The sequence below is a fragment of the Syngnathus typhle genome, linkage group LG1 (genome assembly GCF_033458585.1).
Source record: "Syngnathus typhle isolate RoL2023-S1 ecotype Sweden linkage group LG1, RoL_Styp_1.0, whole genome shotgun sequence".
NCBI classification, from domain to species: Eukaryota; Metazoa; Chordata; class Actinopteri; order Syngnathiformes; family Syngnathidae; genus Syngnathus; species Syngnathus typhle.
In genome coordinates, this window is record NC_083738.1 from 9,571,310 (window position 1) to 9,590,061 (window position 18,752).

Sequence of the window (18,752 nt, forward strand, 5' to 3'; positions counted from 1 at the left end):
TCAGTATGGTTGTTGCGATATTTTCATTGATAATACAACTGAATTGATTTCTGAATTGATCATTTTCTAAGAAACCCCTCAATACAAAGCATGAATAAAACTGTACTAAATTTGTATTGTCTAGTATTGATCTTGCCTATAACTTTATTTTGAAAGCATCGTCGGAGAGAAAGGATGAACGATGACGACTCATTGACACTTTTTCAAGGAGGAAAAAAATTTATTTCTTTTCTACTAAGCTAATCTTTTTTTGTTTGTTTTTGTTGTTCATGCTGTTGTTCTTGTTGTAGTTAGTGCAGTATTATCTCAATAAAATTAGGCTGAATTTCTTAATACGCTTTTCTTTGGTTATTCCCACCTGACGTTCTTCATGATTATAATTCAAATTACATGTATCTAGTTTGCCGTGATTCAACTCAGTTATCTTATTCTGAACGCGGGGCCGGTGATCAACAAGTTTGAACATAGTTAACTTTGTATTATTGTCGCTGATTCCCACGGGAAAAGTAAATCTGGACAATGACGTCACTTCCCTCTTGAGCGCTCCTAGGACGTGCGTAACCCACCCGCGTCCCCCACATCAACTTTTTCTTCTCTGGGCCGTCCTTTGAAGTGAGCTTTTTCTCTTTTTACTTCACAGAGAAACGAAAGAAGTCGAACATGTCGCCGCCTTCACGTCGGCTTCAGACGAAGCCGGTCATTACCTGCCTGAAGACTTTCCTCATCTCCTACAGTCTCATTTTCTGGGTGAGCTGCGACCATGTCGATGTGGAGAAAGGGGGGGGTGGGGGCGAGAAGCTAACACCAACAATGGGATAATAAAAAAAAAAGAGGGTAACACGCACTAATTAAATAAAACAAGGTCGGGTTTTTTCTTGTTAAGTTAAGAAAATAAACTTATATAATGCCCGTCCATAAACTCAGTTGTTGCCGTTATTTGCGAGCACAGCCTCCGGTGATTAATCAAAGATAAGACTTGAAATGACGTCACTGCCTACTCACACGTTCGAAGTCCTACTGTTTTTATTTTGTTCAAACTCAATGATATTAATGTTTATGCTGGCATTACAAGTAGAACGTGTAAGGCAAATAAAAAAATGTAAGGATACTACCCATAGTGATCGATCAAAGAGACCGACATTCACCGAACCCTTCGTAGTTACAAAAATATTTTTTCCAAAACCAAAACAGGTATGCATCAATTGCACTTAAAATCACAAATGTACTGCAAATGAATGTCATGATCTTTCACCTTGGGAGTTCATAGCAACAAAGTTGTTGTTTTTTACAAACTTAAATATGTGTCCATGGTTGTTCTGAAGTATCTTAAATCTAATTTACCCTGAAAATTATAACCTCCCTTTCTTTCATAAAGCATATCTGAAAATCACCTGGTAACAAATTATACACGTATAACTTGTATGGTAGAATTTTGTTTCAAATACTTGAAAAGAGGACCTTAAAGAAATAATCGTGTTTTTTTTTTTTTTAAATACAATTTATTTTATTACATTTTGATTTGTTTCTCGGGTTTATTTCAAACACTTGAAAAAAGGACCTTGAAGAAATAATCATATTTTAAATTGCAATCTGGAGGGAGCGGAAGCTTAGCACAATTAGAATATTTTTCAAAATTGTTTAGCCCTAGTCAAGAGGGTACACTATGAATTGGCGACACCAAAAACTCGAAAGTGTTGTTGTTCTCAAGTGTTAAGGCCTTTTAGTTTCCACACTTTGTGTTCTTGGTGTTCACCTTGGTGCAGGACGCAGGGACCTTATCAGGGACAACCATGGATATGAATGGAAGAGCAGGCACGCGATATGTGACATGCATAGACCATATTGGTGGGGGTGGCGTTCCATCAAAGGCAATGCAAGTATATTGTGAACAAATGCTAATTTGCAGGCAGCACGGTGGGACACTGGTTAGCATGTCCGACTCACAGTTCAGAGGGTGTGGGTTAGATTCCACCGCCGGCCCTCCCTGTGTGGAATTTGCATGTCCTCCCGTGCCTGCGTGGGTTTTCTTCGAGCACTCTGGTGTCCTCCCACCTCCAAATTGCCCATTGGTGTGAGTGCAAGTGGCTGTTCGTCTCTGTGTGCCCTGCGATTGGCTGGCAACCGGTTCAGGGTGTCCCCTGCCTACTGCCTGATGACTCATAAATGTTCAATCAATCAATCAAACTGCTGGGATAGGCTCCAGCACACCCGCGACCCCCGTGGGGACAAGCGGTACAGAAAATGGATATTGTTAAGTTATTGATGATAACTTGCTCATTTCTCAAAACATTTTTCATAAAGTTTTTTTTCTTTTGTCAGTGCCATCGCCTGGGCTATGAATACAGAACATTTAAATAAAGCAACTTTAAATAAAGCGATTTAAGTATGAAATTACATTAGATAATGGATGGTATAGCTCTACCCTTCTACCCCGATTAGTCCAGTTAAGATTAGTAGAAGAGTTAAAAACAATTTTTAAAAAAAATTTTTACAGACACTTGAATATAAAAAAACAAGACCTATCAATCATAAATTTCAGAGCTCTACTCGAATATTTTGCCCTCATACTTACACTAAAGATAATGATTAAGTGCTGCTGCTGCTGATTTTTATCTTTGTGTCAGCCATTTGTAGCCAACACAAAGTTCACGCTAAAATGCTTTTATCTGTCCTTGCTGTTTGTGGGAGCCAGTATCCCCCCCCACACACACACACACATATCCACACACACGTGACGTATGGACAATAACAATGATGACATTTCAGCCCGAGTTGGAAGCGTTGGAATGAATCACTTTGGAAGTATTTCGCAATGTAGTGGATTTTCTTTTATCACATGTTCCAGACTCACCAGTATTTGGTTAAAATTTTCAAGATAGAATCTCCAACAACTTGAAACATTTATATTGATTAAAACGCTTATAATTCTTAAAACAGACTTTTAAAACCTAACGTTAATTAGAATCAAATGTTTTTTTCCCACATGGAAAGTACGGTACTTACTTAGTGGACTATCAATATGTAAGAGATAAAATCATTTATAAATTGCCAGATGTAATGGCAGTCAAGTATTGTGTCTTGGTATCGGCAATTAAGTAAATATACTCGATCTGGAAAAGTGGTGCATCCAAATTTGGTGATGCTGATTGGCTGCTGCTGCTCCTCCTCAGTTCACAGGCATGATCCTGCTGGCGGTGGGCGTGTGGGGGAAGGTCAACCTAGAGGCGTACATCACACTAGCCTCCGATGAGACCACAAACGCGCCGTACGTTCTCATCGGCACCGGCGCCGCCATCATCATATTTGGCCTTTTTGGCTGCTTTGCCACATGCCGGGGCAGCCCGTGGATGCTCAAACTGGTCAGTGGCGAACTCGCCTCCTCAACTCCTAATCCAACCAACACATTACTTTTAATGTTCCACATAATCGCTCTCTTTGTACAGTATGCCATGTTCTTAACTGTGGTCTTCCTGGCCGAGCTGGTAGCCGGAATATCAGGCTTCATCTTCAGGCATGAGGTGAGTTATTGGTGGCAAAAGCACTACATAGAACAAAGCAGAAGACAATTATGGAATCACTTTTTTGTGTTTGTATTTTACAGATAAAGGAAAAATTAGGCACTGCATACAAAAATGCTGTGAAGTCCTACAACAGCACTGAGACAAGCAGAACTGCTGTGGATGCCATCCAAAGGACTGTAAGTAGTCGTAGAGTTTTTAATCTGGCCCACCAAGCATCTTGAGTGAGTCACATAGATTGGGACATGGCACGATGGTGTGCCACAGGAAATCAGCCAATATCACTTATTTGGATGAACAATTATTTTCCATTAAAAAAAAGTGAGGGGGGGATTAATCGCTATGTGCCAACCACATTTAGTAAAATGTAGATCAAACAAATCTTCCACTAGATTTCAGAAGGTACATAAATAACCTGTGTATCCTCTTTTTTGTGTATCGTTTTGTTCAGTGTTGTGTCGTGAAAAATTTCCTTCCCATCGAAATAAATCTCGTTATCGAAAAAAAAATCGAGTAGTAAATATATAAACACACGATTTGACTGATCCTATGGCTCTTACATAGATATTATTGACTTCATGACTGAGCCTGTTTGAACACAATCAGTGATGTAAAATAACAGAAATATGATATTTTGGAATGACCGTAACTTGTTTGCTTTGTTGTTTTGGGTAAATACAGTTGCAATGCTGTGGCGTGAAAAACTACACGGACTGGGCAGAAACCGACTATTTCAAAGACCAGGGCATTCCTGCCAGTTGCTGCAAAGTTGACACCAACTGCTCTCCGGAGACCCTCAAGGACCTGGACAAGGCTGGCAACGAAGTGTACAACACTGTGAGTTTCTACTTCGACTAAATTGTGTCATTGTTTTAATTCAACAAGCGAACAACGGACAGCGTTGGAACACTGACTATTGACTGCCAAGCAGAACCTCATGCCATTCACCTTCTGTCAGTTTGCACAGTAGTCAGGTTCCCAAACTTTTATTGGGCAGCGCCCCCTTTTAGAGATTTTTTTGTTGTTGACTTTCATTTCTATGTTAGAGATACCTTAAAAAGATGTGTTAGTATAAACTTTCTTTTTTCTTACATAAGGATTTGTGCAGTATTCAGGCCTGAATCACTTGTGCCCTCTGGTGGTTGCATGGTAGAGTAGCAAATTAGTATGTCCACCACATAATTCTTCTACTTGCCCAGGCCGGCCTTCCTGTATCAAACTTTGTATTTTCTCCACATCCTTGTATGTATGGTCTTCCACTAGGTGCTCTGTGTGTCTTGAAAACATTGTCTAAATCACAGCTTTCAAAAGTAAAGGCCAGGGGACTTTATCTAGCTCTCAACAGCATTTTATTTATGTGACTTGCGAAGGCAAGTCATGTCGGTTGGGTCCATGTTTCTTGCAAATTTTCTTCACTTTTAACAACACAGATTTAAGATATAGGTATTTTTAGGACCTATTCTCCCTTTAAAACAATAGTGAAAGATGATGGACGATGGATGCTTTACCAAGCAATCGTGACGTTCTTGGTAGTGTTGGATAAGGAATAAATGTATTACTATTTGTCTTGTGTGCAGGGTTGCTTCTTACTGGTGACTGATGTGATGGAATCCAACCTGGGCATCATTGCTGGGATCTCCTTTGGAATTGCCTTTTTCCAGGTATGTGATAATGAGTTGGTAGACACTCCCCACAAAATGAGTACAGTGGTATTTATACTCACAAGTGCCCTGGCCTACATGATTTTTTGTCAAGTTATGAGCCGTTGTATGATGGAATTTATTATTTGTCATCAGCTAAAATTTGAGTTGCAGACAAATTTTAAACACTTCAGGGAAATTTAGAGAATGACATGGAGTAATGAAGGTACTGAAATGCCCTGGGACATAGGGAAGGAGAGCTACAGTCGCTGATGTCCTTGCAGCTCTTCATTCAAAAGGACAAACGGTCAAACACGCAAAATGAAATTTGGGTTTGGGAAGAGCTGTACCGATAAATGGCATTGTAATGCATTTCAATGAGGAAATTGATTTGACATAACAAACTTGTAAGTCAAGGTACAAATTGCCGGAAGTACATGTTTATTATAAAAACAATAGAACACACCTGTATTTTTGCGTGTTGTTTTCAATTGTGCTCAGCTCATTGGGATATTCCTGGCCTGCTGCTTGTCTCGATACATAACCAACAACCAGTACGAGATGGTGTAAAGACAGCCACTGCCTCATGCAGGTAAAAAGCTACCTATATTACATCCAGTTTAAGCAAAAAAATATTTCAGCAGCATTTTGGAGATTTAGTTTGTTTCTTTCTTTCTCTTTTGTCTTACCAGGTGAATCAGTGTGCATCTCCCAACCTAAACGACTGACGCTCCTGTGATTTTTAAACTTTTTAGAAAAACCAACCTCGCCACTTTTTTTTATTATTATTATCCACTCACAGGACACAGCAGAGGAGCAAAAGGGAAAATTCCAAATGAACCTCAAAGGGAAAGTGTAGTTTGATCCAAACATTAAGTTGTTTCTTGTTTTCATAGAATTAAACGATTATTAAGAGTAGATGTCATTGTGTCAATATTATCGCTTTATTTTGTGCTTCAATACTCGTTTGATGTCTGGGTTTTTTTGCCTTTAAATAATAGGGCTGTAACGATTCATCGATACACATCGATTAATCGATATAATGCTCTACGATTTGTTGGCATCGCTGCTAAACGTAAACATCAATCTATATCGCCCGTTTTTGACCTCAGACATTAGACGCGACTTTATTTTGAAATCCAGTTCATTGTTGCTTGCTTCCTCTTTCCGGGAGCAGTGCGCGGCGTGTTGTGTTGTGAGCAGAGCAGGCACGTGAAAGGGGAGCCGACAACTACGTGGCTCCTGGGCTGGTGCTATGGCTAGTGTCCAAGAAGACGAGGAAATTCGCTCCCCTTTGGGCTTCAAGTAATTCGTTTGGAAGCACTTTGTAATTTCCTAAACAAAGAGTTTGCAGTACCTTGTTGATTTTGCGTATGAATTGTTATAAATCAGGATATTGTTCTATATCGATCGCAGAGCACTATATCGTGATGTATCGTGAATGAATCACAGCACGCTTTAAGATATCGGCAAATATTGTATCGGGCTTCTTTGTATCGATATGATATTGTATCGTGACAAAACCCGCGATTTACACCCCGATTAAATAATGCCGTTGCCTTATTTTATAATTTTGATCAAATATGCGTAGGTAAGAAGACAAACTGACAAAGGATTGTGCGTGAGGTTACTTGTGAGGGGAATGGCATACATAATAAGCTACAATAACCCACATTTTCATATCGGTCATCAGTTTAAATGCTTTTCTTCTGTGGATGCATGAAAAATGTTGATGGAAAAAACAAATAAAAGTCGAAGTCACATGTCTTCAGCATCTTTAATTAATCTGCAAATAAATACATGGAGAAAATATACGTATATATAACTCAACTCGCGGTCCAAAACATGAGGTTCCAAAGGGTTCCAACTCAAATCCGAGCAATATTATCTATGTAGAGACGAAAGTGTCTATGTTTGTTTTAAATACATAATTAACTATGGAGCTCAATCTAATCTAATATATTGGTAGTAGTTAGTAGTATCAGTCACTTTGAAAGAGTTTAGCTTTTAATGACTCGCTACGTTTAAAATTCCCCAAAATACATTCAACTGTACTGCACTGTTCTGTCTGAGAACAGAACACACGACACGCCTCGTATTTTGTGATTAAGATCGAGTAGTTTGCAAAAATGTCAATTGAATTTAAACGGGACGTAGCTTTGAAACTTTAAACGATCAGGCAAAACACCAGGTGGCGCTACAGACCTACAAAGCCGTGAGACGTAACATTTGAAAACGATTATGGGCAACAATCATCCTGTGTGACAAAGAGGCGTTTTTATTCTATAGTATGAATAATCAAAATAACAACTGGGAAGGAAAAATGCATATGTGCCGGTGTCAAAGCGTCGATGTTCAAAGGTGCTGACGATTAATTGCGCGCAACAAAGACATTTTGATTGACCCGCATCTGCTGACTCACGATTGGCTCAAACTGGATCATACGCTCTCTTGGCCCGCCCTTATCCGGCTCCCCAGCCAATGGGCTTGCCGGAAACAGACGGATGGGCAGGATTTGGCTTTCCGCACTGCAACCCGTCGGCTGTGAGGTATATAAACGGAAAACAGCCGTTAGTCAGACGAGGAAATACTTACGTTTCCTTCAAGGCGGGTGGACATCGGAGCGCCTACGAAAAATCAGACAAGATCATTTTCTTACCCCCACAAGCAGTTCATCACGCAGGCTCCAAATTCAGGTAAGTCATATTTTCCGGGTTGAATCATTCATACTAGTTTGATCCAGGAAGTCAAGGTCATGCTGCACATTGAACGGGATTAAAAGCATGATCGTTTGAAAGTAATACGTACATCGAATGTGTGATCGCAGCTCAAGCCTTAAAACGCCACCTGCCAGCCACACCACTGTAACCTAACCAAGCCTTCAGCCATGATGCAGATCAGCAGCGATTCAGCCACCAACAAGCACTCCCTCATTAACGTCATGCACCGCTTCATCGCGGCGGCCAACAACATGGACGAGACCATCATGGTGCCGAGCCTGCTGCGTGACATGCCCCTGGAGGAGCAGGCTGTGAGCCAGACGGAAGCCAACAATAATTACAATCACCACCAAGACGACGAGGAGGTGCAGTGTCCCAGCAAACAGCAGAGGGACATGTACGAGCACTATCTGCTCCTCAAGTCCATCAAGAACGACATGGAGTGGGGTCCACTCAAGCGGGAGTTGAGCAGCGGCTCCAGTTTCCTGGAGATGGCCGTCAAGCAGGAGCAGCAGCAGAAACCCATCAAAGGGGCGCTGCCCGTGGACGACAACGCCGACTTGGAGCGCCAGTTTCACTTTCATCTGCGTGGACTCTTTGGGGTTTTGTCCAAGCTCACCATGCAGGCGGATCACCTCACCAACAGATACAAGCGAGAGATCGGAGGCGGAAACTTTATGAGATAGAAAGCCTTTATTCTTCCTCCCCTCCCTCGGGACTGCTTGACGTGATGGGATGTGTCACGGGAATTCTCTTGGCAACTGAGCGGGGCTGTCAGCACTCTACGTCCTCCCGGTTTCCTCCCCTCCCGACATAAACCGGTGACGCCTGCTGCACGTTGCCGTCCTGACTGAGCAGGACTCCCAATGTTCAGTGCTTGGTGGAGGTTTAATTGTCCCGATGAAGCACAGCAGTTCCGCTTAATTTCTACTGCACATTTCACCATTTTCTTTGTGTGCGTGCGTGTGTGTATGAATAAAATGTTTGACTGTAGGAGAAGTTGAATGCTGGTTATTCTGTCCCTCCTTTTTTTTTTTCTTTTTTCTTTTTATTTAATTTTAAAGGCTGAGCTTTAAGGGCTCTCTTCACTTCGGTGTGATTGTAACTTTGCGTGCCTTGACTATTTTTGGCCCCGTTCATTTGCCCGTAGTGTAACTACTCAGTGGTTCAAGGTCTTGCGGCTCATCTTATTTGTCCTGAAATTTATTTTATATTGTGCTAATAAATAAATTGGAACCCTTGACTTTTTCTTCTTTGTAGTGGTGGTTCACAAATGTTCAGTTGTAATTTAACTTTGAACTTAACATTATTTTTTATGTACTTTATCTTTAAATCAAATGTTTGTTTTTAGTTTTAAACTTTTTTTTTTTACAGTTAATGTTTGAACTGCATAATGGTAATTGCATACAATTTTTTTAATAAATGAAAGCTGAATTTTCATCTTAGCCATAAGACATTAAAGTTTTCTTTTGCAAAGTAGTGCTGGTGTAAAAAGTTTACACTCTGCTGCATATGACTATTAAGTTAGATAAAGTGCTTTCAAACTGTTATGTGGGGTAGGTATAGCTTTGTGTGACTCTAATCGGGGAATTAGAGGACTTACGGACAGGAAAAGATGCCTCTTAATTTAGCATACCAACGTAACATGACTTAGCTTGTCTTAAAAGTAGAGGAGCATCTTGGACTCTACATTAGGTACACCTGACTCAAATTCAAAGCCAGTCACTTTACCTTTTATTTGCTTTACGTCTATTCCCCAATTTATTGCTTAAAGATCAGACAATGTAAACATGAGCTTTTACCTAAAAAAACAAGTGGAAACACCTTCCCTTTAATCAAATAACTTCACAGCTCTCAGCAGCAACTGAAATATTTTCTATAGGGAATGAAGCAATGGGTCACATCTCGGTTGAGATGATTTTGCCCCCTATTTGGAGAATTTAAGGTAACAGGTTTTCAAGCATGAGTGGCCTTTTTAAGCTATTCAAATGTTGACTTGCTAGTGTGTTATGTATCATTGCGCTGCTGCACAACCTAAAGTAAACTCGAGCTTGGGCAACACAAACTGATGGCCAAACATTCTTCCTCTGGATTGTTGAAAAAAAAGCCAAATTCATGGTTCGAACCACAATGAGTCGTCCAAGTCATGAAAGAACAAAGCAGTGCTTTTCACTATATTACAGACCAAACGTACAACTCTGATATTAAAATACGACCCAAAAAGTTATAACCTGAATTAGTTTTTAAAAAATACGAATGAATTGTCAGATTTTTTTTCAGACATAACACTTAATATTTCGGACAGGGATAATTTTTGCCACATTACTGTTTCTGACAAATTTAACAAGATTAATGTTTACAGTTGTACAGTAAGATAACCAATGTTATGCTGAGTGAGCATATTTCCTTGTATGACTGGGTAGCACGTCCGCCTCACAGTTAGGAGGGTGCGGGTTCGATTCCACCTCCGGCCCTCCCTGTGTGGAGTTTGCATGATCTCCCCGGGCCTGCATGGGTTTTCTTCGGGGGCTCCGGTTTCCTCCCACATCCCAAAAACATGCTTGGTAGGCCGATTGAAGACTCCAAATTGTCCCTAGGTATGAGTGCGGGTGCGGATGGTTGTTTGTCTCTGTGTGCCCTGCGATTGGCTGGCAACCGGTTCAGCGTGTCCCCCGCCTACTGCCCGATGACAGCTGGGATAGGCTCCAGCGCGTCCGCGACCCCCGTGGGGACTAAGCGGTTCAGAAAATGGATGGATGGATGGACGGACTTTGATGTATTCTTGTTTGTACTGTGTCCTAGGGTTATTCTTTTAATCAAATAGAACTTTCAAAGCTTCAGGTCAAATATGTATCTTTGAGTTCTTTCCCCGCCTTGATCAAATAATCTGCACTGTCATAAAGACGAAATGCCTCCACACATCAGCGCTGATAAGGCTTTTATTTTGGAGCTGCAATAAATTGGTTTATAAATGCTGTGCATGTGGAGGGATAGACATGACCTTTAATAGGTCTTGAAGGCAGCCTGACTTTTTTTTTGAATAACAAATGTCTAGCCCTTTGTCACCATCAATACAAATTCAACAATGAAACATGAGAGGTTTCATTGGTAAAATAGAAAGTATGGTGCTCAAAGTGCCTTAGCATCAGCTTTGCAACAGCCGGCCAATCGGCTCACACGGCGCTGCTTTTCCCCTCCGACAGGGCGACAATGACGGCCGTCTGATGAAGGGCATGCAGGAAGTCAGGACGAACACATCAGCGGCCTTTTGGAGCGGCCTAGCTTTATTGCAGTCCTCTTAACACTTCGTCTTTCTGGTGTGCACAGCCAGGCAAAATGGCGGCGCCACTCAAGCCTCCTTGTTCAAGTTAACTGGGTCAACCAGCCTCGGGACAGCTGGCCCAACAGTGCACCAGAATAGAGATGGGCTTTTGTATTCTTTCGCAATTGTAATCTAGGTTAACATTAAATCCACCAACATTTCACAGCAAATGTACAAAATAGTTACTGTATGACAGACATAAGAAAATAACAAGACAACTTTGCATTCAAGACAGGGAGGCAACATCCCACCACACAGTGCTGTTTTTCTAGTTCGTATTATAATTTAAAAGTACAGCGAAGCAATAACAATGAGTTTATTATTCAAATAGTGGTGGTGGATTGATTCCCGTTTGATCTGAAAGAATTGAGCCTCAAAACAAAATGGCAGCATTCGTGGATGCGGTTTATATTTAATACAGAGGAGCAGTTGTAAAAAGGATGAATTCATTAAAAAGTCAGTCAATAACCTCAAATTTGTCTTTCAAAGACCTAAGTTGAACATGTAGCTACTAATATTTCCTTTGGTGCAGAGCAATAGCAACAAGCATCTGAACAATTCTGGTCCATTTACTATTTGAGTTTCAGTTATATTTTAAAGCAGTATCCTCAACTAAAATAAACAACCAAAACACAAATTTGGCTATTTCCTACTTTATTAAATGAAGCGTTTACATTCATCAAACTCTAGCGCCAAAGTTACAAAATACGTTTTTCATTATGAACAAGAGGCTCAATCTGTCCATTTGTCCATCGCACTTGTTCTCCTTAAGGTCAAAGGTGGGCTGGCGTCAATCCTAACTTTAGAAAAACGCTGGCTAATTTAGTAATCAATGAACCAGATACAACAATAATAGCGTAATGATGTTGACCGTACTGATTCTCAGGATTACATAAAGAATTGAGACATAAATTTATTACGATAAACATCAATTAAAAACTCCTTTGCTAAGAAGTTGTGTGCTCGCTTGATGATCAGTGACATAACATTCAGTCATTAAGATATCGGAGGCCCGTTTTGATCCGCTAAGTTTGGTAAATCGTGTTTGATAGTATTGTTCTTTTCCTGTTGTTGCAGCCACACCAAATCTTTGGTGAATAAAAACCACACGACTCATAAACCCCCTTGCATGCCCAGACAAAACAGCCCCCCAAGTAGCGTGACACCAATTCTCTGTGCACGAGGCTCCCAAGCTCATGTCTTGAGAAACCAGAAGGCAAACATTAGCAGTCAGTCGGCACAAGGCAGCAGCAGCAGTGTGAAGTCGCCGGAAAATGAGACATGTTTCCTCACATCTGCAGCTCGCTCTCTGTGGATATTGCAATGGCTCTGTTGCAATGTCTTTGGGTTCAATGCGTGGCCCGGTAAAAGATTAGCACACACCAGTCACACTCAAGTTGCTTGCCACTCTAAGCAGAGAAAGGACTGGGAGAGTCGAGCAATAGACACCAAACTGGTCCAATGTCTTCCCTGCCCTTTCTCCAAAGACTGCATAGGAAATGGACAGACATTCATTCTCCACAAAACAAGCTTACTCAAGCGTATCTAACCTATTTATTTTCAGTTATTGTCTAAAACACACCCATCCTTTCAAACTATAGGGTGTGATTATGTTTTTATGCCTGACAGCGACAATATGAATATACCGTATTGGCCCGAATATAAGACGAGGTTTTTTTCATTGAAATAAAACTGAAAAGGGGGGGGGTCGCCTAACATTCGGGGTCTAGACAAAGGCTTTTTTCAAACTTGAGTCTTGAAAAAGAGGGGGTCGTCTTATAACCGGGGTCGTCTTATATTCGGGCCAATACAGTATAATGTACTTATAACATTACCACGGTACTAGCTAGCTGGTAATAGACTACAGCGCGGGGTAACTTGGGGTTGTATCGTTGCTCAAGAAACAGCACTTCATTGTAATCTAAACACCTCCTGTATCAGAAAGAGCTGGCTCTGGTGGGGCACTCCACCTCTTGCCCCTTTAGTGGAGGTTGTTTTCGCATCTTGTTCTCTAATTGGTCAATTTACAGAGGATTTTTGAGAAGTCCATCTACTACCTTACTCTTTGTGGAGCAATGGGAGGTCCGTCAAACAGGGCAACAGTCTTCATAGACTTCAAGGCGGCTTGGTCCAAAATAAGTGAGTGGTGGGTGAGAAAAACGCTTAGCCTCGCCACGTGCCACTAGTCTTAAAAAATTCCAGTAGGCCCATGGAACTGACAGTGTGTCACTGGTGTACTTGTTTAACCCCAAAAGCAAAACAGCCACTGTCAAACCTTACTGTGCCCACGTGATGGGCTTTGGACTGGCCTGGAATGAGGCAGACATGATGACTTTATGAGTCAAGTCAGGTCAACCTGCTGCAGGTGTGACTAATAATCAATACCTTCGGAGCAGTCAGGTTAACATTGCGGGCACACTATCTCGTTGTATTTATCAGCCCCGGCCAGTTACTCTGGTAACCAGCTCCTTGAGTAAACAATACCCGACTGTGTGTTTTAATATAAAAGCATGTGCAGCAGTTATTCCAAAGGTAGCTCGCAGTCCAGTGTTAAGTAATAAGTACAGGGCATGCCAGTAGCATGGTTCAACCCAAATGGTCTCATAGCATGGAGGAAGAACGCGTAATTGTGCACGCCCGGCCGGGCCTCACAATACGTCGCCTTGTGCTGCAGACGTAACGAAGACCGGCACTGATGTCGTTAACGTTGCCGTTTGTCACTCCAGACACTTCTCAAACAATGTATCTGACACTCAAATATGAGAGGTTCGATTCCAATGCGCCAAACGACTAATGAATCGCTTAATAGAAGTACAATCTAATGACCTCCATAACCAGTATCAGAAAATCGGACGAAAGATCTTACTTGCTGGATGTACAAGACCATTCTGAAGGTGGAGCACCCTCTGCAGGATGTGGTTTGTTAATACACCACTTGGGACAACGCTCAGAAGTCTGACATTTTTGACTTTGTTGTAAAAAGATCGAAGCAAACCTTCACGAATGCAACTAGGCGTACATGCTGCCATTACATCAAGTCAAAGCGCTTACAAAGCATCCAATCAGAGCGCTCTTATTTTAGCAGAATGCAGCTTACATGATATCCGTGGATTGTCCTTCGCTGTTTAACAGTTTGTGTTAATTGAACTTTTAGTGCACCTTGTTTTCTGTATTTTAGGATTTTGCTGCGATGTTTTTTTTTTTTTTTTAAACATAAACTGAGCTCTGTGTCGCCACTTTCCAGTGTTTACATTTATGTACATGTATTCATGTAGAATTTGGACATCTGCCACATCTGTTCATCCTTATTATCGAGACATGACCCTTAACCGAGGCGAAATAGGTCAGCAGTTTTTGTGACCTCCTCGATGAGTTGTTGTTGTGATCGAGGCTGGATATACTGTTCCATACTTTCTCCATTTGCTTTGTAAACCTTTCCCGATTGATACGTGTCACATCTCGTCACCATTTGTTTTATTATGTGCATATTGTCTTGGTTTCTGCCTATGTGCTATGTGCTCGCCCCTCCCCTCCTGTGTGCCCATGATATTTCTTATATATATATATATCAATTCATCCATCCATTTTCTGAACCGCTTAGTCCCCACGGGGGTATATAAGTCCTTTCTGTCCCTCACGCCCCGTCGGATCATTGTCGTCGTCGTCATGTCGTCACGTCCTTTGTTTCACGTCCCTTGTTTCACGTCCCTGTCGGTTAGTCCTCTTGTTGTTTTCTTGAGTCATGTCTTTTTGCGAAGTCTGTTGGTTTGTCTTCTCCAATGAACCCTGGTCCAAGCTGCACTTGGTCGCCCTGCTCCATCCGTTCCGTGACAATACGTGACACTTACTTTGTCTTCTGTTCTTGAATTTCTTGGATCATGACATTTTGTTGCAGCTTTTGAAGATCCAACTTCACAGGCGGGTTCTCAGGCTTGGGTGCGGTCACAGAAAATGTGATTAGGCATGGAAAATTGTGATTAAAAAAATGTGACTAGGCATGGAAAATTCACGATTTACCAAGGGGGCAAGTACGCTTTTTTTTCTCACATAATTCAAATCATTTAATAACCGATATTCACATTTGTTTGATAATCCCAAACATTAAATTGCAAAAAATAAAAGGGTCCAAGTACTTTTTCTTGTCGCTGCTGAACACTGGCTGGTTTCTATTAGTCTTTACTGTGCTGAGAATGACATGAGCGTACATCTCACAGTAGCTGGAGAATGCTGGAACACTGTGTTCTCCTCCATCCCGGCGAATCCCAACTGCACCATCTCTCTCGCTCCTATTTTGACATAATGTCGGTGAGGCTGGTATGTGTTTTTGTTTGGATGGATCTGTGTGGGCTATTAACGGTCGACTATCCAGCATTGCGGTGGGAAGACAAGGCAGCCTTTTAGCCTGTATGCATTGGTTGTTACCATCAGTTTAGCATTCGAAGAAGAAGAACCCAAGAGTATCATCTCATTCTCCGAGGTTCATATTCCTGGCCTCTGTAAATTGCATTCAGGACATTGTAAAAATTGTACATGGTTATGTAATGTTGGGCGTGCCGTACATGCTAGACGGGTGAGGAGGCTTTGGAATTCACGCATGAACACGTTCAGTTTGGATTCTGTTCCAGCGTGCGCTTCTTTCACAGTGATCACGTGTTGTCAGACATTTATGAGCAACATCACAAAGTTTACCACAGGACAATGGTCTCCTCTCCATGGCAGCTGCACACTTTAATCTAATCTGCAGCAACAACAAGGAAACAATAGCACGGCTTTGTGTGCGTGTGTGTGTACGAGCGTGTACGTGTATGAGTGTATGAGTGGGCATGTGGATGAATGGCAAGGCCTGTTTTGTCCAACGACTTGTTGAACAAACCCCACCCATTTTGACTTTTCTGCTTGTAGCCAAATGATGGCTTTAAACTGAGAAGTTCACATTGAGTGGAAAAAAAATGTGCAAAAATTGGGTGAGCTGAGCAATCATGTAAGAAATATTATTTATGGAGTGAAATTGGAATGACAATCATGATGATTCATTGATTTACCTTCGTATTTAATCAAAACTCAACCTTAAATATGAGTTAAAACAACAATCAATAAACAATACGAATTTTGTTGTGTAATCTACCATTGGCTGGTGACCAGTCAGGATGCACCAAGTACATGAAATAGTGGGAATAATTGAACACTATTTCATGAAACAAATATAACAATTTAGGTTGCAAATTGCTGCCAGTGTTTCGATCGTGGATAGTCCAGCAAAGCTGCCCGTCCTCCCCTGGTGTAACATTTCAGCAGGACACAATTTCCTCCAGACATTGTGTGGAAATAATAGGAAAATCAAAACTCTGCTTTCAATCTTCCAGAAAAGAATACATTGCGTAATTGATTGAGTATAAACCAGTTGCACATTGTGTAGACTCAATCCAATCAGTAACACAAAAAAAAAAAAGGACAGGAAGCTGACAGGATGATAGCTGCTGTCATTTCTCCAATATGAGGAACCAGCATTCGTAACTCACAGATGAAATCATATATATATATATATAAATAAATAACAGCCTAAAAAACTATATATTGACCAGGACCTATTATTAACATTAAGGTGTTAACTAGTTGTCAACAATTGTTTTACGATGATGACAATTTGACCCTGGAACAAATCCTTCGTATTTCTATTATAGTCCATTCAGGCTTGATTTCAACTGTGCACCAACTGTGTTAATTGTGTTGTTTGTACAAGGTCATGGCGCCTTCTTGTAACAGGGAGCGCAAGGCATGACACCACCTCACTGGGTGTCTTGTGTGTGCCAGGGGATTTATTTAAAGGCGTGAACATCAGGCGTCAAAAACGGTGAGAGATTCCACACCATTTGATGCGCTGACATTGCACAAACTCAAGGCATTAATCGTGAGGCTGACATGTTTGATTCGTTAGTCCGTGCTGACGTTGCCAAAGAGCAAATGTGAATGGAGGGACTCAAGAGTACGCTTTGCAAAGAATGCTTTCAATAAAATCCACCTTTTTTTTTTTTTTTCTTTTTACATTCAAGGTTTTGTTAACACTAATTTAACATTCCGCTCAGAGGCTCAGCTTAAGAAGGGAAAAGAGAATGTATCTGGCCAAGGGAACTAAACCACCCCTGTTTCTTTTTTCGTTTTCTTTTTTTTTTTTTTGCCAGACTGTTACATAAGCCAATCTCATTGCCGTGAACAGATGTCCCTTGTGAACTCCGCACACAGGAACACACACACAGACACACACAAGCAGAGGAGCATTGATTGCACCACTAAAATAATGTGGTGCCTTGAAATATGAGTAGCTAGACCGCACGTATAACTCAAATCTTATCTCATATCATCTTTCCCGTTCAAAGTGAATTGAATTGACCTTTTGTTACAAGTTCAACCACCCAAAAACATTTTTTATGTCTTTTTTTTTGCATAGGATAAAGGACACAGTCTATCACTGAATGGTGTTCTTATTTTTCTACATGTTACTGCACGTCTTGTGTCTGCATCAGGCTTAAACTAGCAGTCTAGGCTAGCAGGCTAACCAATGTGGTTTTTAAAATACGTGTGTGATTTTCTTCCTTTTAAATTCAGTTTGACTGGCAAGAAACAGCTTTATGCCACTTTTTTTATGACACCGCTACCATACGGCGCTCATATCCCAAGTTTGTGATTGCAAGTCAAAGCAGAAAAAAAATGGCTCAAATCCCAATCCAGACAACAAAAAAGGCAACTAGTTGCTAGAGAGGTTCTAGTTTGCTTGTTGGTGACTGAGTCACCAATGAGAATAAAAGAAAAACTGGAAATTTGTATTCTTAGAATCAATTGTCCGTTTAATTGGTAATAAGTTTTTTATTTTTTCAAATATTGGCATCGGTCTGAAAAAATTCATGTCGGTCCAGCCCGAGTGTCAACTTTGACATTTGACCTCCAATGTATGTCCGCTATGCTCAACCTTTTGTCCTCCACTTGGTGTGCCCCTAGAAGGACGAGGAAGCCATAACAGCAGAGCGGCCTCTCTCTCCTCTTTATGTCAGTCTGTTAGTAGGTCTTGAGCAGACATTAAGCCAATCACGTGGCTGCTGGCTCGAGGCAGGCCTCCAATGAGCAGCTAGGCCCGGCGGGGGCTTGGCAAGGAGGAGGCGCAGACCTCGTATGATGTAATCGGGTCTTAATTTACAGGATGGACGTGAGGACACAATCCGAATCGCCCTGAGACGCTTTATCGCTCAAAGAAGTAGAGTAGATCCCTACCGAAACACCTCCATTAAAATCACATACACAGTTGATCTTTTGAACCGAACTTAGGAAAGTAAATTAGAGCTAGCATCCGTGTACACAAACACAGAAAAAACTTCAAATCGGGCAGCGTGTTATCATTGCGAGAAGATAAAGATGTGTCTGAACTCCTGTAACCTTTTGTGTGAGGGGAGGGGTGTGGGAGGAAGTCCATGCGGTTACAGTGTGCTCAAATGCAACTGTATATTGGGGCCCGGTGACGGGGCTAGACGGGTATGTCACGTTTGTGCCATGCACGGAAATA

General features: G+C 41.3%; 2 protein-coding genes across 3 annotated transcripts; both read left to right on the plus strand.

Moving 5' to 3' along the window:
* Positions 1-499: 499 nt before the first annotated feature.
* Positions 500-6,925, plus strand: tspan7 (tetraspanin 7). 2 transcript variants are annotated; one of them, XM_061289557.1, is made up of 9 exons: positions 500-553; positions 641-747; positions 3,171-3,359; positions 3,444-3,518; positions 3,602-3,697; positions 4,200-4,355; positions 5,096-5,179; positions 5,660-5,750; positions 5,851-6,925. In XM_061289557.1, the coding sequence occupies exons 2-8, from the start codon at positions 661-663 to the stop codon at positions 5,726-5,728; spliced, it is 756 nt and encodes a 251-aa protein (XP_061145541.1). In that variant the 5' UTR covers positions 500-553; positions 641-660; the 3' UTR covers positions 5,729-5,750; positions 5,851-6,925. The 2 variants fall into 2 exon arrangements, with proteins under 2 accessions (XP_061145541.1, XP_061145532.1); XM_061289548.1 differs by lacking the exon at positions 500-553 and having other exon boundaries at positions 560-747.
* Positions 6,926-7,693: 768 nt separating this feature from the next.
* On the plus strand, positions 7,694-9,121 carry mid1ip1l (MID1 interacting protein 1, like). Its single transcript, XM_061289569.1, has 2 exons — positions 7,694-7,854; positions 7,986-9,121. Exon 2 carries the CDS (start codon positions 8,046-8,048, stop codon positions 8,562-8,564), a length of 519 nt encoding a protein of 172 aa, XP_061145553.1. The 5' UTR covers positions 7,694-7,854; positions 7,986-8,045; the 3' UTR covers positions 8,565-9,121.
* The last annotated feature ends 9,631 nt before the right edge of the window (positions 9,122-18,752 follow it).

Coding starts and splice junctions, on each gene's coding strand:
- tspan7 (XM_061289557.1), top strand. CDS start 661: ATGTCGCCGCCTTCACGTCGGCTTCAGACGAAGCCGGTCATTACCTGC. Junction 3,698..4,199: donor TGGATGCCATCCAAAGGACT/GTAAGTAGTCGT, acceptor GGGTAAATACAG/TTGCAATGCTGTGGCGTGAA. Junction 4,356..5,095: donor GCAACGAAGTGTACAACACT/GTGAGTTTCTAC, acceptor TCTTGTGTGCAG/GGTTGCTTCTTACTGGTGAC.
- mid1ip1l (XM_061289569.1), top strand. CDS start 8,046: ATGATGCAGATCAGCAGCGATTCAGCCACCAACAAGCACTCCCTCATT.